We start from the raw sequence: 23,724 nt of genomic DNA on the forward strand, positions 1-23,724 counted from the left end.
TCAAATGTGAGCCCAATGTGTGCTACCATTACCAATAAAGCAAACCACATATGGGGTTGCTTCATTAAAAGCCCAGACAGCAGACTGAGAAGAGTTATTGTTCACCTTTACTCCCTGCTGGCAAGGCTGTTAATTGGTCTTGAGTCCTCCAGTGGAAGTGGGATGTTGAAGAGCTGGACAGAGTCCAGAGGAGGGCTACTGGGGCAGTGAAGGACCTAGAGCACATGACCTACAAGAAGAGGCCGAGGGAGCTTTGCATCATCTGGCGGAGAGGAGGCAAGGGAGTGATCCAGCAGCAGCCTATGACTACTGCCGGGGAATTGCAATGATGGCAGAGCCAAATGGTTCTGTCCACATGGCAAAATAAAATGCCACAGACGTGCATAGTTGATTGGGAGATTCAGCTGGAGAGCTGGAAAAACATTTTCAATGGGAAAGTAGTGAAATGCTTGAACAAGTCACCAGATAGCAGGGGATTCTCCATTTTGGAGGTTTTAAGAGACAAAGCCCCAGCAAGTCCTATGTCTCATGTTGGTGATAGTCCAGTCTCCTGCTAAAAGCAGGACTGGGTAACCTGCAGAGATGCTCTTTCTTTCCTGACAGTACTGCAGGCTTTCAGCTTCTTAAAGAAGGAAGCACTTAAATCTTTATTTTTGCTTTGTGTTTCAAAAGGGAGACAAGAATACATTGGGATGCTCATGTCTTGATGATGTTAAATCACCTGTTGTTGGGAAACTCAGAGACGAGGTCTTTTTTCTCACTGTTAATACGAAGGGATCTGTGTACTTCCCTTCCTACAGTTTTCATGTACTCAAATATCTTGCTTCCATTAGCGATCTTTACACAGCATCAGTTCCCAGCCATCTGGCAGCAATCACTCTTCTGCATGTTAGGGTATAGGATTTTTCCATAGGAAAAAGGCTAATTCCCGTGATTATTTGCAAGGTGCCATGGGCTAAGCTGCCAAAAATGAGGCACAGGTTGGTGCAGTGCTCCAGAAGGAGGAGAAATCGTCCAGCGATTTGGCATACTTGAGGTTGTGACTTCTAGAACAGCTTGGGATCTGGGGGAGGAAAAGTGGATCAAGTGGGAGGAAAAGAATTGAGGATTAAAGGTTTTAATCCTGGACACAGTTCCTGCCCATTAATTGATTTAATTGCTTGCTTTTTAGTCATTACAGTTTCAAAGTCTGATTCATACTGCCAGCTCTTTGAGGTGTCACAAGAAGGTTATAGTGGCATTGGCCCTTGAGTGGAGCCCGTCCTGTGCCCATATTCTGGGCTGCAGCTCCTTTTCCTTTCACAGAAATCCTTTCAATGGCTTGGAGTTTGCACTGCCAGTTGCAGATCTGTTTTCTTTCAGGGATGGTGGCAGCTGACTCTTTCTGCTGCAACCACAGCTGTTTCAGAAGAGTAGTGCAGGGAACCCACCATAAATAAAACCCCCCACCTCCACCTATGCTAGCCTTGCTGGATAGGACCTCAAGCTCTGCACTGCTTCCTTGTTCACTCTGCATCAGTTTCCCACTCTCTACTGAGCTTTAGATCCTTGCTGTTTCTCCCCAGACTGAGACATATACACACAGCACTCTGCAAAGCTAATACAATTATCTACATGTCAGTATGCTGCCATGGTCCTATTTGGTCCCACTGGGGTCTTTGTTGGTATCTCACTGCTGAGCTGAGTGTTAGTTCTGCACGGTTCGTTCTTGTTTACAGCCAGCATCAGTGTCCAAATAGCCTGGGCTTGCTCTAACAATTTTAACCTTGCCATCTCTTGTTGTCCATATTTCTTTTCTCTTATGGGGGACTGTCTTGATAAGCCTGATTCCAGTATGTCTCCACTGTTTGAGAAGTCCGGTCCCTTAACCATTTTATTTGATGGGTAAGCTCTAAGTTGCTTGGCAGTGCCTTTCTGAAGGAGGCAGCCGAGTACTGAGCTGTACTATAGGCAAGACAATGAATATGGGAATAGAAGGAATAAAGGCAGCTTTTTTTTGGCAGAGGGATCTTGAAAATAAATTGTGCACAGGAAAACAGTATTTGTGTAAGGGAGCTCATAGTCTGAGACTCCCAAAATAAACTTCCTGCATCATTCTGCTTGTTCTTTTGCTATCCCTATTAATATATTTCCTCTCTCATTTTATACACAAAGTTCTGAAACATCCATCTCAAACTTTTCATTGTGGTACAGCAACACCTTCACAAACTTGTATGTCAGGTTATCAGGAAGAGAAGCTTTAAGAATTGGAAGAAATTTGTCTGGCTCAGAGCTACCTCCTGGCTCAACTCTTAAGGCTCAACCACAGATTTTGCTGTATTTGAGTAAGCATTTTGGGCAGGCCACCAGGTCTACCTCCTCCATTGCAATTGCCCTGGGGTTTGTTGTGACCACAAGTGGCTGAGGCCTTGGATTAACATTTTATCCAATATGATTATGTTTGGAGTTGCTGAGGGTTGTCTCATACCACAGAAGTCAAGAATCAGCCTGCTCTCTGGTGAAATTGTAATGTGGTCATTAGAGTTGTATTAGATTAGATAGATCTATCTCCAGGGAGCCAGTAGTATCTCTTTGTTTCAATGCACATGGGCCAGTCAAGTTCAATTTATTGGGATTTTAAAGCCTAGTTTGTCATCCAACAAGAGGATGTGACATGGCTGTAAAAGGAAGATCTCCTTCATCAGCTTTTATGTGCGTGTTTTGCAGCAGCAGTCAAATTCAGATAGCCTGCACCTAATCCCAAAACTACTAATGCAATTATACTCGGAAAGAAAAGGAGTTTTATGTTTAGTTTGCCCTTCTACCTTTTCCACTATTGAAGCTGATATGAGAGAAATGGGCTGAGAAACTTAAGGAAGGGTAACTTCTTGGTTGATACCAAAATTGTCCTAGAAGCAGCATTTCAATGAAGAATGAATGTGATATTGGGTTGGTATCTGATGAACTATATTCATGGTGATGTTAACCTGCAGCAAGTGTCGTTGTACGATATAGAATATTCTTTACTGCCTTTACTATCTCTACTATGGACTTGCTGTCTTCCTGTTATGTCTGAGTAATACTGTAGAAGTTGTAGTGACTTAGTACATAAAACAAAAGTCACATCCCAAACTGGTGTGGATCTGCTGGCAAATAATGCAGTGTAGATGCAGCCATGCTAGAAAAAAAATGTTTTCCAATTATTGGTTATTTAGTTAAAAGAATATGCACATGCTGTGTTCATTTGTGAACCATTGCAACTAGAGAATAAGGAATATAATGTTGCGTTGACAGTAGGTGATATTGTTGGCATATATTAAGCGGGATACAGCTGTATTGCTGCAAACCCTTTTGAGTGCAGATAAAGTCACAGCTGGAAGTCTGGGGTTTTAGAGTCATAGAATAATTGATTTTGGAAGGGATCTCTGGAGGTCATCTGGGCCAGCCCCTTGCTCCAGGTTCTGCTTAAATAAATTCTGCTGGAGGATCCCATGGAAATTTGATTGAAGCTGTTAAAACCAGAGTGAGATGATACTAGATTATATGCTTCGAGGAATAATTCAGCACAGGCAGTGCTCTAACTAGGTTTCTTTCTCCTTTAATTCCTGTGATTACGTTAGTGATGTCCCACAGTGGGAAAGTGCTGAATGCTTTCAGCCCTGCTTAACTGAAGAAGTGACATTGATTTTATATTTATTTATTTATTTATTTTGAGGGGCTTGAGCTGACAATACAAAACCCTGCCTTTTCCAGGCCACTGGAAGAAACTCTGTATCTGAGGGGAAAGGAAGATTTAAACTTGCTCCAGCTGACATCTGCTGTCAAAGACTAAAGCAAAGCATCAAGAAATGTCCAGGAACAGTGTAAAATTGGTGCAAGCAGAGAAACCTGATTTCAGGAAGAGTTGTGCCGTAAGGAGTCAGAGTCCATGTGCATCAAGTTTGCATATGGTTACGAAGGCTGTCACTATTCTATTCTTCTTCATCGTGTTTCTGAGTCGCTTGGTGGCTTGGTTGACTCCTGTTAGCTCTCCACTGCTAACCTGTGATCAGGGTCATGTCAGCTCCATACACAGGATTCCGAGTGTTCAGAGTTGTTCCTGTGTCTCCTGCTTGCTGATGTGCTGATGTTTGAGATGTGCTGATGTGCTGTGTTTGAGAAGCACGAAGGACCAGAGTTAATTTGCTGTTAGAAGAGTCTGAGGGAGGAACTTCTTTGGACTCAATATTATGGGACTTAAATTTGGTGAGATGTTCTGCAGATCAGCAATGATTAAGGGAGTTCAAAAGGAATCACAATTTCCCCAAATCACATAATTTCCCATATGATGTAAAATTGATGAGGATAAGTAGTACCATATGGGAAAGACATCCCTGGAGAGCTTGGGCTGAGTTTGTAAGTACCTATGGCACTTCCTATGTTTGGTTAAAGACCTCTAATGAGACCAGAATTTTGACATTATATCCTCTTTTGGAGGCCACAAGAAGCAGAAAAGCTTCATGGATAGAGATCAACGGCCATAAATGGACAAATAAATTAATTTAACATTCAAAGGGGAACAGTGCCAAGAGAAACAAGCAGCTGTAGGAGTTTGTAAAGAGCAAATCTCTCTGGTCAGCCTCAATTACTGCTTTTTGGGCTAATTAGGGGAGTGGAGGTGAAGAACGGTATTTTAGCAGGGAATTTGGGTTTGTGCTTTTGGGAATTTCAGGCAAAAAAATGAAGACAAACAAGCTTAGAGTCATAGAATCATAGAATGGTTTATGTTGGAAGGGACCTTTAGAGGTCATCTAGTCCTGCAGTGAGCAGGGACATCTTCAGCTAGATCAGGTTACTCAGAGCCCCGTCCAGCTTGACCTTGAATGTTTCCAGGGATGGGGCATCTACCACCTCTCTGGGCAACCTGTGCCAGTGTTTCACCACCCTCATTGTAAAAAATTTTTTCCGTATATCCAGGCTAAATCTCCCCTCTTTTACCTTAAAACCATTATCCCTTGTCCTGTCACAACAGGCCTTGCTAAAAAGGTTGCCCCCATCCTTCCTGTAGTCCCTTTTTAAGTACTGAAAGGCCACAATAAAGTCTCCCTGCAGCCTTCTCTTCTCCGGGCTGAACAAACCCAACTCTCTCAGCCTGTCCCCACAGGAGAGGTGTTCCACCCCTCGGATCATTTTTGTGGCCCTCCTCTTGGACCTGCTCTAACAGGTCCGGTCCGTGTCCTTCCTGTGCTGAGGGCTCCAGAGCTGGACGCAGCACTGCAGGTGGGGTCTCACCAGAGCGGAGTAGAGGGGCAGAATCAGCTTCCTCGACCTGCTGGCCACGCAGCTTTTGATGCAGCCCAGGATATGGTTGGCCTTCTGGGGCTATGAGAGTAGAAACATCCAGTCCTGTGGCTTGCACCTCTAACTGAAACGGGCAATGTGTGGCATGATTTTGCATCATGAAGGGTGTCCCCTTGGTTCACTGCTAGAGCTGATTTTTAAAACTGGGAAGGTGAAGCAAAGTAAAAAATTTTCTCTTTGAGTTCTTTTACTTGGATGGAGGAGCAGGGAGAGTGGGGAGAATGCAGTCTGCCTTACTACACATGGCTCTAGTAAGCCCTTGGAGACAAACTTGGGTTATCCAGGGAAGGGGATGCCTTGATCGTGTTCCAGAATGGTATCAGAGAGAAACTGCAGTGGGGCTTCCAGTTGCATCTGCTGTCAGCAAACAGGGTCATGGCTCCCTGTATCTGGTCGGTCCCTTGGCCTTAGGAGCGATGGTTAACTGTGCATGGGTGATACTAAGACAGAACGTTATGGACCTACATCAAACCAGTGGATGTAGGAAAGAGTGGGATGGCAGACAGAGCAGACTGTCTGGAAGCACAGACTGTTGTTGCTCGTTTTTTGTTAAACACTGTTGCTACCCACTATGAAGCATTAGCTTAATTAACTCAGGGACAAATTCTTTTGTCTTGGCAAAGTCCATCAACATCCAAGGAGTATTAGGTCCATGTTATAAATATGAAAATGAAATGAAGATTTATTTGGGTACAGTCTAATCACAGAAAAGCCAGCCTGTCTCAGTGATATATGTACTTACACTTTCAAGAGTAGACAAATTGCTACTCTACCCTTCCATTGCTTATCTGATATGAGGCTAAATTGACTTGGAACCCTCTTTGTTTTACCTTTGCTTCTCAAAGGTGAATGACATCCTGTAATTAAAAGCAAAAACAAGCACTTTTGCCCACACATTCCCTCCCCCCTCCCACCCCATTAAAAAAAAAAAGAAAACGGACAAAACCCCACCTTGTCAGGCTTTTATTACTACCTGGTATTATCTTCTATTGATATTCCTGGTCTGACATTTTTAGATAATGCGGTCTCATCATGGGATTCGTGGATTCCAGTTCCTCTGCTGTGGTATATGCTTTCATGGTTAGAATTTTCTGAACTTACAGCATTAAGATCATTGTAATGATAGAAACAGAGCACACCGTTTTCCTTATTTATGTGGCATGATTTCACTCTTTGCTCTTAATGTTATTTATTATGGTTAGTCCGGTCTTATCCTCTGCCTCCAAAAGTAGGTGATGACTAATGCTTCCAAGGAAGGAAGGATAACTGAACCGCGGGCAGCCACAGCTGATTCCAGTCTGGTTTTTGTCTTTGATATTATTCATCACTTTATCCCTTCCATTTTAAGTTACCATTCTTGAAAAAAATGGTCTTATGCTAGCATCCACCATTTCATAAAAGGTTGCTGAAAAATTGAAGAGTTCAGAGTAAATATACATGAATGAATCAAGAGAAGTCTGCTCTTCACAGTGAGTTTAATTGATACTTAATTTAAATGTTTTGATTTGATTTAGCCAATGACCTGGCTGTGTTCTGAAAGGATCTGTGCAAGGAAGAGAGGCAGGTCTGTAATGCAGATGGTAGGAGCATAAAAAAAATCCAGTGGTGGAAGTGGAGCCAGACATAAAGGAGAAACTACATAATTATGGTGCTTAATTGCTTGCCCAAACAATTTACCTAATGCTGCAGCAGATTCCCCAATAATTGCATTCCTTCAGTTGAGGCTACATGTACTTTCTAACAAATATTCTTTAGTTCAAGAAAAGCTTTGTGGAGGAATAGTTGGGTAGAGTTCAGTGCCCTGCATAGTGCAGAAGGCTTAGACAAGATGGTCACGAGGACTTTCAAAGCGGTGACATAAGACAGATTTAGGAGATTTTTGTCTGGGGTGGGGCAGCGAATTTGGGAAAGGGGTATTGCCAGGGTGGTCAGTGAGTAAGGAGTCATGAGAAAAGCTTGTAGCAGCTAGATAAGGAACAGAGCTGTTGAGTTACTGCTGACCAAGGAGGATGGCTGTGTGAGAGTGGCAGGCAGAAATGCAGAAGGCTTCAGCCAAGAGAGAGGGACATGTGGCACTGATGGGGAAAGCAAGAGGTTGCTGTCTCTGTGGGAGGTTCCCAGGGGCATGGGCTTTGGTGACAAAGGTCATTCCTGCCTGGCTGTGTCAAATGTTGGAGGGCTAGATTTAGTCACGTTTATTAGGAAGAGGCTCGTGGAAGGGGAACCAAGCCTGACAAATGATTTGCGTGGACCAGAAATGTGGGGGCAACTGTAGATTTAACCTGTAGTTTAACTTTTCAGTGAGAGCTCTGTAGTCCATCCATTGACTTGAGCAACAGATGGATCAGGCCCTTAATACGTTATATTTGGCATGCAAGGAGCAGCAACAGCTGGCTTGTCCAGTAAAAGGCTGATGAGATTCACTATTCAATGGGCGGGGGGGGATTGTTTTTGGAGAACCAGAGTGGGTTTGATGGTTTGTTTTTTTTTACTCTATCTGCTATTACACATGAAGGAGGAGTTTGCTATATTCACCCTCAGAAATGTGTAATGCAGCTATTGTAACAGCTCCATCCCTGATGGCCAGGGTGAGCAGATCCACCTTACTGTATTACCCCCTACCAGTGTGCATGCTCCAGGATCTTTTTTCTGGTCCTGCTTCTTGGGTTCACCCCACCCATCCATCTTGATGCTCCCTTAATTGTGTTTTTCCTGTTTCATGTTTCTCTCAAGTCTGCAATATCCAATACAGCTTGTTCTTTTTATTCTTTTTCTCGGTGACTCTAGCCTTCTTGCTGCTGGTGACCTCTGCAATCCCCCACATCCCACATCTATCTAGGAACTTCTGAAAACAATACTGTTTCTGTCGAACTGGCAGAAATAATTTTTTTTTTTGAAGGAAACACCTCTGAGACAAAAGTGGAATGTGTTTGCTGCCTAGCCAGAAAAGCACTGTCTTTACTTATTGGAGGTTCTCATCCAAGTGCAGGAACCGCAGCAACACAGACAGTGGCATGTGCAAGAGTAATTTTAGAGTAAGAGGATTTCTTATAAGCCCGGGTTTTCCTCTACTGTTACTTGTCCACATCACAAAATGTTTATCTCTTTTGCTCCAAAGAAGCTTCTGACTGAAAATCAGAATATTTTCAGTCAGAACCAGGCAATATTGCAGGGAATGGTGAGGGAGGGCTGATGGCTTTGTCTGAATTCTCCATGGTGGAGCACCCTGACTAAGTCTGCAGAGAGAGGTGGGGAGCTGTGCCTATCTGCAAGCCACTTTCCCTTAGATTTTGCTTTGCTTTGGGCCTTTTAGTAGATGAAAAAATGGGGGAAAAAATAACAACAAATACAGCTGCTAAAAAGAGATTAATTCATTTTCCTTTTTTATGGTCTCGCAAAGTAGTTAGGCTAAATTTAATTGAGGCTAGGGAGCTGGGGCCGGAACAGATGAGGAAAAGGGAACTTGCTGAAAACATTGTCAAGGCACAGATAGCAAAAGTGAGTGGCAGCAAATGCATAACAAAAAATGAGAGGGGGAGAAAGAGGAAGAGAAAAGGCTAACGGGGAAGCAATTAGAAAATACCACTGCTGCCACGACAAATGTGTTTAGAGGGTAGCCGAGATGGAGCTGCATGCCAGCTTACAGACAGCAATTGAGTTACAGCAGTGTGGTCTTCATTCTCCCAAACTGTCCATAAGAGCACTATGCTTTTTAAGCTAATTCATGAAAATTCACACTGTCTTCAGGCATCCCCAGCACTGTGCAAACAGGGTACTGAAGCAGGTAGTCTTGGTTTGTGCATCATTCAACCCGTCCCTGCCATGAACCTGGCAGACTTGAGAGCTCAGTGGGACCAAGGAGTGTGGCCTGGGAGGTGGTTGAGGAACAACTAGGGTGCTGCCAGGACAGGAATGGTGAGATTTTTTGGGTGTGGTTTGTTTTTTTTTTTTTTTTTGCTTTGAATCAGTATGGAGGTAATGTCCAGGGTCTGAGGGTGCTTCACACAGTGGGACACTCTTTCATATGAGATGTCAAGCCAGGAGCTTGAAACCTGTAGGAATGAAACTCCGGAATGCTTTTAGCAATGGGTAAAGTGTAGTTGTCTTTGGAGGTAATAACTCTGCAGAGTGCAGAGTTACCCTGTTTAGCTCTTAAGGCTGAGTGCCCTCATTGCTTTCTGCTCTTAAAACCTAGACAGTTGCCTGAGTTTTATTGCTGCGTTTTACATTTTTGAAGGATGTGGGAAGAGGAGGCAGCAGTGTAGGTGAATCATACTGCTCAAGTGGCAGTTGTTTTCTTGGTCCATCAGGGCTGGTGTTGGTAACAGGAAGTACCAGGCGGTGCGAGCGCGGTTCGCGTGCCCTCCGCCCCCACCCGTCGTGGTTGGTTTCCTCTCTGGCCCTATAGGGAGGACCTGCCTTTTACTTCTTGCTTTCAGAATGATGCTCCACACTGTTAATGTAAGGTTGGAATGGAAGCATATGCGGGAGAGAAAGTCATGTCCTTGCAGATGAGCCTTGGATGCTTGTCCATCTCCTGCCACACTCCTGTCTGCCTCATTCCGTTTCATGCTGGCTCCAGTGCCTTCCTTTCACTGGTATCAGATGTCTAGCACAACAGGCTTGTCCTCCAGGGGTAGGGATCGCGAAACCACTGCATGTACACTGAGCAGTCAGACTGCACGATGAGAGTGAGCCACAAGTGTTGGGGCTGATATTTGGCACTCACCAGTTTGTCTCCCACATAAGGAGCGATGGAGGTAGAAGATGACCACAAATTGTCTGTCTCCTAGTGTTGAGTCACACATTGGGACTTAAGTAGAAGTGACTCCTCAGGTAGGAAACCTGTTACCTGGAGAAAACTTACTGGGCTGGAATAAGCACACATATATACACACACATTGGTTTTATCAGTCACTGTTGTTAGCTTGAGGAACTGTCCCCACACTACCATGTGGAGACCTTGCTCCTGTCCCCCAGACTGACTCACCATTGCTAACAGCAAATTGCTAGAACAAGGTTATCCATGTATGACCCCACAGGACTACTTTCTCTAGTACATACACAAGAGTCTTTGTTTGCTTCTTTGAAAAAGAACTCAGCTGAATTTGCTCCACCATGAAGCTTGTAGGATGCAGGTGCTTTGCCAGTCAGGATGACCTGGCAAAATAGCTCTGCTCCTGAGCCCCAACAGCTTAGTCTTGCTGTTTCTAGTGATGTGTGAACCCAAATTAGGAGAAAGGAGGAAATGAAGTGTGATTTCTGCTTTGTTTTCTCTAGGTAGACTTAAATATGCTATCAGATATGCCTTCTTCCTCCCTAAATGTTCCATATAATCCTGGGGGCTAGTTGAAGAGCTTAGTTTGTTTGCTTCTCTGAGAACCATGTGTGCATAGAAGACTTGGCTGTGAGGCACCAAGAATATGCCGAGGTAGGCTAGGAGTGGAACTCTGGTCACATTCTAGCTGTGAGGGTGCCAGAGCAGTGGCACAGGCTGCCCAGGGAGGTTGTGGAGTCGCCTTCCCTGGAGACATTCAAAACCTGCCTGGATGCGTTCCTGTGCCCCCTGCTCTGGGTGTGCCTGCTCATGCAGGGAGGTTGGACAAGATGATCTCCAGCAGTCCCTTCCAACCCCTACCATTCTGTGATTCCTGTGTGGTATTAGTGAGCTGTATGTGGCTGTACTTCTCAGCTTTGGAAATACTTCCTCATGAGCCATTCAAATAGATGGCTGCATGCATGACCACAGAGCTGTGTGAAAATAGTGAGAGCGCTGTAGCACTGTAGACTTTGGTAATGTTTTCACTCTAAGGGAGTTTACACGTGCCAGGGACCACCTTTTTTCTGTCCCCTTTCCTCTTCCCACCCTCAGCTCAGAAGACTGTTCACACCAGCTAATACAGCCCTTCACTGCCACGCTCAACAGAGCTACAGCTCTCTTTTGCATCTCAGCCCCAGCAGATTGCACTGGCTGGTGCAGTTAGGGACCACCTCTCTCCAAATCAGCACTGCCTCTGCTTTGCCCCGTTGTTCCCAGATGGAAGTATTTTTCTGCAATGGCAGTCTGCTAATGTCTCCCATGGCCTGGTGCCATCTCTTGCACTGATCCTTCTCCATGATTAAAACAAATATTTCCTGATTGGGTTGTAGCTGCCTGCTGGTTTCAGTGGCCTAGAGGAGTCCTGACACCAAAGCAAAGTGTGGGAAGAAGTGACTGGGTGCTCAAAAATAGTATTGGCTTTTGTCTGTGTGGGGTCTTCATTTCCTCATCGCATCTCAGATCCACCTCTGTAGGACCACCTGATGGTACTGTAGGACCATCGCTGCTACCCAGCGAGTGTGGTTTGTGTGGGGTGAAAAGCCCTTGCTCATTGCAATGAACAGGTTTTTTTATGGGCAATGTTTCAGCAGCATCTAAGTCCAGTTCTCAAAAGTGATGTAGGCTTTTAAGAGGCCAAAGCCAAGGTTTTCATAAATAAGTAATGATTTGGGCTGCCTCTGTTTTCTGTTACACAAGTTGAGATGTCTAAAAGGGGCCTGGTTGTCAGCGGTTGTGGGATTCTGGCATTTTTTCAAAATTGACATGCTTTTAAAACATTTTAAGCTGTGCATTCAGAAGTGGAGGCATCAAGAATGATTAGCTGATTTTGAATCCCTTTTTCTTAAAAGTTTGAATGAAAGTCACTGGGATGTGGGGTCCTAAATGACATGTGAAAAGTGCTAAGGGTGTATTTTGGAAGTGTGTCTGCCTATCTGTGACTGCACTCGTCCCCAGAGCACCTGCAGTGTTGTACGTTAACATACTCACAAAAGCCTAACAGGGAAAGGCAAATATATCACTACTGTGCTGAATGGATGGTGGGATTGTCAGGCTTCTCCAGGATATCAGCCTACCTCTGCTTTGGTTTGAAGAGGAAGAGAGTGATGCTTTTTGCAGGCACCACCAATGAGCTGATCAGTAATTCTGACCTACTGGGGGAATAGAGACACGTTTGCATCATAATTCCTATACATTAGGACCAATATGTTTAAAGATAAGCATGCACAAGTTAAACATGTTAAAGGGTTTTGTGCGTTTCATTTTATAAACCAGAAAAGCAGTAGGTTAGCAACTGTTATTTCTGCAGCCTAAATTCCTAACATATCTGTGATTGTCTTTGCCTCTCCTCTCAGATCTGAACCATGTCCCACCCATCCTGGCTGCCACCCAAGAGTACCAACGAGCCTGTTGGTCACGTTACTGCAAGGATGGAGACAACACACACCTTTGGGACTCCCAGCATCTCGGTGTCCACCCAGCAGACACCAAAGAAGTTTGCACCTGTTGTTGCCCCCAAGCCAAAGTACAACCCCTACAAGCAACCAGGAGGTGATGGTAAGTGTGCATTTTTTTTAGGAAGGAACCTCAACTGTCTAATTCAGAGGAATTGACTGCTAACACAGGCTGCTTTTTGACTTGCTCTTTGATGAGTTTGTGGGAGCCTCCCTGTTTTAGATCATTCAGATCAAGAAGAATGTGAAGGTATCTCTTACCCTTGCTGTGGCTAGCTACTCTCCTGAGAGGTGCAGGGCTGGGGGAGGGCATGGGGACAGACCTTTCATGTTTTTCACTGGAAGCAGGTGTCCTATGTCCAAGACCGGTACTTCTCAAGGGGTTTTGCTTGTTTGGTCTCTGCTGGTATGCATTGATCCAAGGGGCTGGGGCTTGAACAACCTTTTCAGTATTGGTTCTTTCATCCCACCATAATGGGAATGCTTTACAAACGTGGGACTGAGCTGTGGGAGTATGGATATAATTGAGGTGGTAGGGCCTAGGTTTGGTAGAATTGGTTTAGGAGTGCTTCCTCTCTAGCCTTCTGGTTTGATTCAGTTTTACTTTTATTCTTTTCCCTCTACTGTGGAACACTCTTGAATATGAAATAATTTAATTATATAATTCTGAGGATATTTACATGACTATTGCAATAGCCTCTGGAGCTGTTATGTCAGTAAAACAAATGCCTGCCAATCGCCGTGTGTCGGCGTTCCTCTGCCTCCTGCTGTAAAAGTCCTCCTGTCTTCACATAGTCAAGGAGAGAGCATGGGAATTGGGTTCCTGGCTTGTGGACACATGGAGGGAGGGAATTCCTGGCAGCGGGAGCACATGGCTGGGAGCACCTCTAGGGTTTGGCAACTGGAATCCTGCCAGTTGGAGCACCTGAGATGCCCCTAGCTGACAGTGGGGAGTGTGTGATGGAGCCTTACTGCAGCAGGAACAAGGTAGAATCCAAGGATTTTAAGAGTGAGTGGTATCTGTCTTGGCAGAGTAGTGACTTTTCTATTTCCAGTGATTTACTATGGTTAGAAAACTCTTCCCCCTCCTCCTGTCCATTCTTCCCCCCCAAAATAACACTCACCTGTATTCAAGAAAATTGCCAAACCAGCTTTTGATTCTTGGTTTTGGATGCTCTACTTTGTTCCATCACCACTTTTCCCTCTTTTGTGTTGAGTGCAATAAGATAAATGTCATCTGTATCTTTTTTTTTTTTTCCTTTTTCTACTCTATCTTTTCAAAGCGTATGCATTTTCAGGAAGACTACAGAATAACAGAAAGGAGAAAGAAAAACAAAGTAGCATATTAAATCTCACACTTGAGCGATTTTCTAAAGTTAAGGACATTTTGTAGGAAAGTTGGAAAAGTCTGGTGAGTGTTTTGTTTTTTTCCCTCTGCTGCTCTAACTTCGGAGAATTCAGAACGAAAAAAGAAAATGTGTTGGAGGGGAAAAGCGAAGTCATATGCACCTGTTCTGTTGCTTTCACTAACAAAACATTAGCGAGTAAGATGAAGGGAAAGACATTTGGAATTAAAAAAGTAAAAAAAAAAATCCATTTCTGAAGTACAACGAAAATGTCACCTTCAAGTCAAGTGGAAAATCTTATTTTTCTAATTCTCTTAAAATTTAAAATAATAATGGAAAATTACACTTTTTTCCCTAGGAAAACTGTTGTTGATCAGCCACAATTTTTTTTTTTTTTCATTAAAAATGTCAGTATGCCTTAATTATGAGTGCTTTAGTGATTGTAGATCCGTTTATATGTGACTCAGGAGCATTATCACCTTCTAAAAAAAATTATTTGTTTCTTGGCCTTTGGGGAAGGAGGCTTTCCCTTAGAGCAGAGCAGACACTGCAGGCTGAGAAGGGGAGACGAGGCATGCAAACATTTCTCATGCAACACGGACTACCCAGTCCCACAAGCGGCTGATCATCGCCAGGTCTGTTAGAAACCAGGAGACATTGGGAGCTCACAATAAGCCTTTTTCACTGCTAATCCTTTGCCTTGTCTGATCCTCGGCTTTTGGAGATCCCATCGTCTTCTGCCAGGCCTGGAAGAGCTAAGGGTTGGCCAAGAGCGGGTCAGTAAACTGGCTTAGTGATGTGACAGTGTGCCTGCAGCTTAAGCTAATCCACTTTCAGAAGGTGACACGCTGCTGGTTGGTGTTAGCAGCCAGTGCAAAGCCATTAGCCCAGTCATATATAACACGGAGGACACGAGGCTTCTGGGATCTGCCAGGCGAGGGAGGACAGTGAGAAAATACTTAGCCCAACATGCTTCATTCACTTTCTATGGTTCCCTTCTCTCCTACAGACTCCCTAATTGTTTCTTCAATGACCTCTGTTGTTTTTGCAGCAATGATTCAGCCTGGGAGACAGCTTCATGCCCCACTGGTTCCCTGTGTAAAGGGATGCCACAAGCTGCTTTGCCTAGATTTGTTCTCCGTTGGTCACAGGTCTTTCCCATCTGGATAGCTATGTGTTGGTAGGTGGAGGAGCTGCAGCATCCCCTTGTACCCCAGCGTGTTTTCATCTCTCCTGTGCCTCCGGAGGTACTTTGCTGGAGGCACATGGGCTTTCCACCCAGCGCAAGGGTAGCACACAGCGCAGCATCCTTCTGCTGGAGATGAGTGCCGGCAGTGTCGCTGCTCCGGGGCAGGGCTCTGCCAGGGCTGCCATGGGGCAGAAAGCAGTGGTGTGCATCACAGCCTGGCACAGCCTTGCCTGCCCCAGCCCTGTCACTGGACTTGGCTCCCCGCTACCAGTGACTGCAGGGACGGTATCAGGAATCTCTCTGGGAGACGAGCAAATTCTGTTCCTGGTAATTTCTTCAGCTCATTGCTTTTAACATCTGGGCAAATGCATCCTTTGGCCTTGCATTTTCTTTATTACTATTTTGTGGGTGTGTCACTCTCATGTAGCGGGTCTGTCTGGCTGATAGCATTTGTGGGTTTACTTCTTGAACACGTTGAAAGTGCAGGAGAAAGACAGGCTGTGGAACAGGCGTCGTGTGCATGGTGGAGGGAATGGCTCAGCTGTACCCCACCCCCACCCCCCACCCAGGCTTTTTCTTGGTCTCACCTTGACTTTGATTCCCTGCCCCCCCGACACCTGCACAAAAACCAGTCAGATTAAAAGCTACTCAATGGAACTTTAAAACAAGTTAGAAGTGGTTAAATGACTGAAAAAAAAAAAGTGAAATTGCAACAGCCAGCCGTTTATAAACCAGCAGCATTTTAATGTGACTGGAAGCACTCAAGGCGTGCATGGTTTAGACCAGCTAAGTGAGCAATTTTCCCAGCGTTGCCAGCTCCCCTCCTCGCTATGTGCCACGCGGACTTGCTGCAACTTGCTTCAAACTACATTTGTCAACTCATCAAAGGAGTGACTGTCTTGTCGCAGGGATTCATTTGGGGCCCCCGGGTATGACTGCAGTAGTAGTAATAATGATGATAATCGTCATCATCAATAAGACCACGGCTCTGATTAATGTCCTGCACAGGTCTCTGCCATGCAGCTGGCTGAAGAGGCAAGAACAGCTGTGTTTTTATAGGTCCTACAAACACTGGACCAGACTTCCACATGCTCTGGGCTGGGCTGGGCTTCTGGAGGATTTAGTGCTAGAGTTCTGTGCTGTGACAGTTCCTGGGGGATTAACCTTGCCTGACCCTCGGAGGCATGAGCACCACGGTCCCTGGGATGTACAGGTGCCCAATATCTTAGACAGCTCTGTGTTTATCCCACACAGGGAGGAGAGGTATTTGAGCTTGGGGAAGATGATTTTCTACAAGATAAAGAAGTGTGCATGGGACGAAGTGTAGCTGCTAATGAGCTAGGCTGGAAATCAATATTAGGTGTCCAGACGTTTGAGCAGTGGTTCTAAAGGAGCGGCACTGGGGCCAAAGGTGGTCCATAGATGGAGCTCGATGCATTTGCAGCTGGAAAACATCTGCTGCATGTTGGGAGAAGACGGGTTCTGAGATGGATGAAATATCATCCAGCCATGGGTCCTGACAGTCCACCTCTGATATTTGGCTCCTTTCTCTGTGCTCACATGTTTGGTGCTATCTGCCTCTTCCTTTTGTTCCTCAGCAGAGTCCATCCAACAGCACGCATAGCTGGTCTCATCCTCTCTACTCACTAAGCAAAAAAAATCTGTTAAGCAAAATAATGCCTTCTTCCAAGTAAACAGTAGGGTATTAATTTTGTTTCCTTTAAAAACATTGGATGCCCCATCATTGGAAATGTTCAAGGTCAGGTTGGATGAGGCTTTTAGCATCCTGATCTAGTGAAAGATGTCTCTACCCGTGGCAGGGGCGTTGGACTAGATGATCTTTGAAGGTCTTTTCCAACCCAAACCATTCTGTGATTCTATGGTTGCCCTCCCTTCTTTCCCTGCTGCTTATTTCTCTCCTGCTTTCCAGCTTTTACATTGAAATTGGTATTTCAGCATCATCAACAGAACTGGGGCCTTGGGGAAATGCTGCCACACAGCTGTTCCCATCTATGCTGGGCTCAGGAAGGTGGGGAGGATTTATAGCTTGCAGATGAAGCAAATTCCATTTTCTCCTCCTTTCACGAGTACCAGAAAATGGCCTCACCCTCCAGGGCAGATGAAGGTGGTGTCTGGCATGGAGTGAGGTTGGTGATGGTTGATCTAACGGCTTTGTGCACACTGCCATCGGCCAGGTGGCGCAGTGCCGGTACAAGCTTGCATGCTGTGTGGCATGGGGAGGAGAGCTAGTGGCTGCTCCCAAATGAGTGCCGCTCTGGTGGGGCAGTCAGGGTGTGCTGGGATGGTGCCAGGGGTTGTGAGGCCAAAATCAGGGGCTTCAAAACCAAGTAAAAATCTGTTGTCAGCCTGAGGAGCTCGGAAAAGCCTGAGTTGGGGCTTTTTTGGGCCATCGGATGCCTTGAACGCAGTGAGTAGCAGGCTTCGTGGTGTGATTTGCCTTTTAGTTTGGATCCTTTTGGTTTTAAGCTTGTTTTCATAACCGCAAAAGCTCATTTCCCCTTGCTTTCCCCGCTCCCCTCCAAATCAAACCTTGCAGACATGAGCAGTGCAAGTCCAGGAGAAACAACACTGCTGATGAAGCCTGGCCAGGTTGCAGAGTTGGGCTTCCCAGTCCAGCATTCACAAGCACTGCCACAGCTCCTGCGGGTGGAATACACCTCCTCTGACATCATGTGTGGTCACTCTAAGGGTGATTTGATGGTGGCAAGGCAAGGGATGAGTCCATCCCCACCTACTGGTAAGTGCCAGATCATTGCTTGGCACCCAGGAGGTCTCCTGCTCCTGTAGGTATGACTGTCTCTGCTCCCAAGAAACCAAGTTCCTCATATTCTTGAAATGTCTCTAATTCATATGAATCCGACCATGTGTGTTTCTCAAGCTGCCTGAGACAGACTGAGACACTGCAGTGCCAACCCTGGCCAGAAAGGGATCTTCAGGCCATCCTGGGAGAGATGCTGTCACTTGGTTTAAGGGATGGCACAGTGCTTGGATGTGCTTCTCTGTTACCCTCTGAGGACACGCTTTGCAAAATTAGCCGCTTTAGTTTATGCTGCTGGGTCCTTCTAAATTCAGTATTTATTATTGCTGATGTCTTCCTTGTAATTGCCACCCTTGGTGAATATAATACCTGCAGAAACAGTTAATATGGATTTAATAACAGAAACTAAATGAAGGGATGAGAATCAAAGCAAGTTTTTCCCTTCCCCTTCCATTCCTTTGGGTGACTTTCAGATATGATGAACAGCAAGACTCACATGAAGATCTCTGAGGTTTTCATTACTTCTTTTTCTTTTTTTAAAAAACCATCTCCTTCCATGTACCTTGGTTGGAGGACAGGGCAGCGACTCCTGAGACAAGACACAACAGCAGTGCCAGCTCCAGGGCAAAGTTATGTGGTTGACACCCTTGTGTGTGCTCGAACCCGGCTGATCCAGGTTTCCCAGGGCTTGGCCTTCCCTGCCCTCCTCCTCTTCACATGTGTGGAGGCTCTTGAGCGCTGGCTAATTATATTCTGCTGTGTCCGTAGGGGACTGGGAGTGTGAGCTACTATCAGGCTGTGTTTTGATTTGGTGTTTGGTGTTTTTTGGTGTTTTTTTTTGTTTTTGTTTTTTTTTTTCTTTTTAATAGGCAGATGTACCTAGTAGGTTTTGTTTACAGCAGCTGCTATATCAGTAGCTCTGTCTAAGTTTGAAGCTTGGGTATGGATTTATTGGACTAGACACTCTGTGTTTTAGCTGTGTGGTTTTCTGCTCTGTAAGCTTTGACAATTCATAGAAACTAACCAGGTCCAGAGTCTATTCATTACTTGGATGAGAGCCCTGAAAGAATAAGTTCAGGCTGACTTGGGAGATTCTGCGGGGTTTGTGGGTGTTTTTTGTGGTTGTCTGTGCTGGGTCTGCACCATAGCAAGAGGAATCCTCACTAGTGGGAGGGCTGTGTTGGTGGAGAGGTAGCACCCCTGCTCCTTGGTGCTCCTCGTCGGAAGGAGGCTGGGGCACAGGAGCAGTGAGCCGTGTCTCAGCTGCGCTCCAGTGGTGGTTTGTGTGTGCCCCGTCCAACACTAACACGAGATAATGTGATTTAGTCTTTCATCACGGTGAAAGCAGAGGCTCACCCTCTTGCACATGTTGTGAGTTATGCACGTGGACTATTGCCACTGCCCAGATGAGGCATGGGAATATGTTGTTACTAGGTCATTTTGATGCTGAATTGAGTCCTGTGAGTACCAGAGTTTTTCCAGTGGGATCTACTGGTCTTTGCCTCCTGCCTTGCTTCTCAGCTCTGCCACCAGCTGAAAAAATCATTGGTGCTCTGGGGGGAGGCAGTGTCTCAGAGATGGACCAAAAAAATAGGCTGGGAAGTGCTCTAACCTTTTTCTGCGCCCATCGTGCACTTGGGCTTGAGCTCATGGATATGAATGTTGTGGGAATAAAGAGGTAACCTTACTGTTGCAAATCATCTTTACTGTTGCAAATCATTCTGACTGTGCCTGAGCACAGCCCCCACGTTGGTGCTTGTGTTTTAGAGAAAGCTTTTTTTAAAGTGCATATTATAAACTTTTAAAGCCCTTCTTAATCCTTGGTCTCGTTCTTCCAAGTGTTTCTTGTGCTGAACGAAATGGAGCAGATGAAGCAATACTTTATTCATTAGTGTCAGAACTGCATCATCCACAGGCTCTTACAAAATACAGCCAGTGAAAATGAACTTGAAGCTGCAGGCCTCTTTGTGGTGGCTTTGCTGTCTTCTACACAAGAGCATTTAAAGCACAAACAAAGCCCCCGAACCCGGCAGAACAAGCGGGAAGGCAGGGGTCCCTCATTAAGGGGTAGCTGCGAACCAGTTCGGAGCAGCGTTTCGGAAGTCTCCATTGATTTCTCTCTAATGACATCCTCTTCCCTGTTGATTAAGAACCAAGTGAAACCAGTTGGAGATGAGTGGTGGTTCTCATTTGTATAATAGTGGATTTAAACTGCCCCAAGCAAGCTGAGTTGTGTTGAAGAGGTATGAGACCGAGCTGGTGCCTTTGTGCCTACACAGCATCCCTCTACTCAATAACTTATGAGTTATGGAGACTTGGAGTTTTGCTTAGCTGTCCACAGCATGATGACCAGTGTCAGGACTTGTGATTCTCACCAGAGTAAATAAAACTGGCTCAGGGTAGGTCCTGTTTTGATTGCAGTCATCCCAAAAGTTGTTACTGCTGGGGCTGGATAATAGTGTCTGCATCTGGTTTTTTTGTTAGAGACAAATACGTAGGTCTGTGCTCTTGGCTTTGCTCTTGGGATGAAGTTTTTCTTTTTTGAAATACAACCTCAGATAATGGCACTGGGAAAAATGCAACATAAAACAGGTGCATAAAACCTATTATTGAACCAGTATACTTATCCATAGTTCACAAAATGTCAAGTCAAGCCACCAGGTTTTATTAAGAATTCTGACTGTGTTTTGTTAGAATTACAAATATTAAACTTTAACAGGCTCTGGAACACATTGCCTTTTATTTGGGAACTACCTGAAGTAGTGCCTAGCCTTGTTTTTAATTCTGGTGAGTGAGCTTGTATTTCTCTCTGTTATTTGGTATCATAAAGCAAACATTACACTCCTCAGCAGGTAGATTTTTAATTTTTTCTTCAATGCCTATTTTTTTCTCATTTCCTTTTCCTCTTGTCTGTCTGTTCTTCCAAGATACTATATTTAATTTTTCCACTTCATTATTTCAAACCCTGAATAGTGATTCATCTTTGCAGTGGCCTGTTCTGTGAACCACAATAGTTCGGGTAGAATAAAGAAAAAGGGCAAAAAAGGGAAGGGAAAAAGAGAAAAAAAAAGACGGTTCTGACATACACTGGAATGGAAAGAAGCCATCTTTTTATAACTCGAATTGCAAACATCTGTCATCGACTATATCAAACCTACTTTAAAAAAGATAATGTTTGCCCTCGTTATAGTTTTAAAGGGCTGTGGTGCCCAATCAAAGCAAGAGAGCAATGTTAATACAGAAATAGCTTGAATTCAAGCAGGCAACACTTGTCCCTTTTATTTTAATCTGAAATTTTAACATCCTCCAGATGCTAGTCTGTTAAATAATAACAATAGTTATATGACAGTTAACAGTGGAGTAGTATTTTTTTATTTTTTTGCCCTTGTTCACACAGTGCAGCTCTTCTATGCCTGGAAAACAAACTGTTATAATAAAGGATTATATGTATATTTTTTTCTTTTCTCTGCCTAAAGCTTTTTCACTCTGCCAGACGGCATACTGCTAAGTCAGAGCAACCAATAAATGTCTCTTGGATTATATTACAGGTTGGTCTAATAAAAGGTTAGAAGAATGAATGAGCAACTCTTGAAGCCACAGAAGCTGTACTTGTGGCCAAAGAGCAGGCATTTCTGGCAGTGAACACTGCACAATTACAATTTGGACTAAATATACAAGGCCTGAAATGTTCATTGCTTAACCAAAGCACATGGAGCAGAGGGTCCATGAGTAGGACTGAGAGTCCCCCAGCTCTGACTGCCCCAGTGCGGGTGGTTATGCAGAAGGGGATGAGGAGGGATCCGGTCTAGTTCCTAATAAGTAGACATCACTATGTAAAAATTCCCCTTCTGTCTTCTTCTTTAATTAGCATGTATGCTGGAAAGTCGTAGCCACGGAAGAATGTGCAAGCATGCTCTAGGAGCTCCTTTGGGGATTTACCCAAACTATTTGAGGAGCTGTGAAGTGCAAAAGACTCACAGGTCTTTTCCACCTCTTAATTCCTGTGATAACAATGTGACTAAGGAAAGGTTTTGGTTTAGTCTAGACATGACCAAACCATAATGCAAAACTTGGTGAGAAGGGCTTGTCAGTGTGATTTCTATCAACATGAGAGCTGGCATTTGTTTTGCCGAGAAGTGAAGGTGAGGAATAATTATACGGGGAGGAACCTGTACCTTTGGACCACCTCTGTTACAACATCAGTTTAGAAAGATTTAGCAACTGGCTTTTCCGGATATTCTGCAGTGGCATTGGGCTTAGTACAGTCTGGGCATCTGTGGTGTGAGGGTCTGCCCAGGGGTCCTGCTGCGGGAGCTGCCCCTGAGCAAGCCGGTGGGAGAAGGGCCCTCAAGAGCAGGAAACTGGTACTAAAACAGTGCTAGTAAACACAGTCTTTTCAAAAGTAAGTTTAATGTAAGAAATTATAAACGTTTGAAATTTATGTTATAAAAGGTGAATGTGATGAGGACTAAATTGCTAAGTGGAGACTGATGGTCTCTGAGGTCGGTGACTGCATCCTGAGCCATACCAGCTGGCAGCGGACCTGTTCTTTGGTAGCAACATCAGTAAAATGAACTTTCCTTAAATTTTGTCCCACATACCCCTCGGCACAAGCTCACGATCTGAGCTCCACATTTCTCATCTCGACTCGCTTCCCTGCCAAGCCCTATCACCTAGGGCTCTTATGCAAAAGACACAGTGCCTGGCTGTGGCCATTTCAGCACGTGCTGGGAGCATGTTGGGCATCCCGGTGGCTTTCTTGGGACCACTGTGCACCTACAGTTGGGTGCTTTTCTCATTCAGAGCAATTCAGCTCTGCTCTTTGCAGGGCCAGGTCGTCTCTTGGCCCCTGAAGTATCAGCGTTACAATGTGCCACTGAACTGTTCAAGGGAATGTGCTAACCTGATGCAGGTCATGTATTTACAAAATTTTTTGCAGGAGAGAGAAAAGGGGTCATCATAGTTCCTGGGCCACTTTTCGGGAAGGGTAAGGAAGGGAGGGTTTCTCAGTGAGGATCCATTAACACCGCTCTGGCTGACAGGCAGTGAACACAGGAGGTAAAAGTCCATTCTTCTTCTTTCCCAGTCCTGCGATTTAAAAATGTTTGAACGCGCACTTCAGAAGCTGGAGAAGTAAAAGCCCCCAGTTGTGCCAGGAGACTCTGCAAAGGCCACAGCGAGCAAAGGGGCTGCGGAGTGTTAATACAGTCCATCATTTTGTAACAAGCCCAATGTTCTTGTATGAGCCGTGTCAGGCTGTTGTCTGCGCGCTGTCTTTGCTGATCACAGTAATCGGGTCATAAGAGAGGGAGAAGTAATAGCGCGTCTCTTAGCAACCAGCCCCAGGAGAAAGAGAAAATTACTCAAACAGACTATCCAGCCAGGGAAGTAGAAAGATGAAATTTTCTGAAAGTCTGTTGGAAAGTGCTCAGGGACATAATTCTTTTATGTGTGAGATCTTTACAGGCTGGATCCAATGATATCAGACACTTTTTTTTTCTTGTTGTCTTCCTGGTAAACTTTTATTTTTAATTGGCCTCAGAAAAACGAGGGCGGGGGGGAACCCTCTGAAACAGAGACATTTTAAAAAATAAGTGTCAGATTTTTCTATTGTATTTAACAATGCCAGGGAGAAGGGAGGGAGGTGAGGTCAGCGTGTCTCAGGCAGCAGATGAGGGGAGCCTCTTATCTCTACGCAAGTTCTTTGAATGCTTCCCATGTCAGTACTAGCCAAAGCACGTTGCTGTATCTGCCGACGCCGTGGTGGCATGTACAAAACAAACTCGTTGGGTCTCCATTGCATTGCACGGGGTGTCACG

General features: G+C 44.9%; 1 protein-coding gene across 6 annotated transcripts in view; it reads left to right on the forward strand.

The window, feature by feature from the left end:
* LPP (LIM domain containing preferred translocation partner in lipoma) overlaps positions 1-23,724 on the forward strand; it is a 356,036-nt gene that overhangs the window by 119,244 nt on the left and 213,068 nt on the right. For all 6 annotated transcript variants that reach the window (XM_064457579.1, XM_064457578.1, XM_064457583.1 and 3 more), the window contains one exon: positions 12,493-12,694. In XM_064457579.1, the coding sequence (XP_064313649.1) occupies positions 12,502-12,694 (193 nt within the window). In that variant the 5' untranslated portion in view covers positions 12,493-12,501. The remainder of the gene's footprint in view (positions 1-12,492; positions 12,695-23,724) is intronic.

The sequence above is a fragment of the Phalacrocorax carbo genome, chromosome 7 (assembly GCF_963921805.1).
Source record: "Phalacrocorax carbo chromosome 7, bPhaCar2.1, whole genome shotgun sequence".
Taxonomy (NCBI): domain Eukaryota; kingdom Metazoa; phylum Chordata; class Aves; order Suliformes; family Phalacrocoracidae; genus Phalacrocorax; species Phalacrocorax carbo.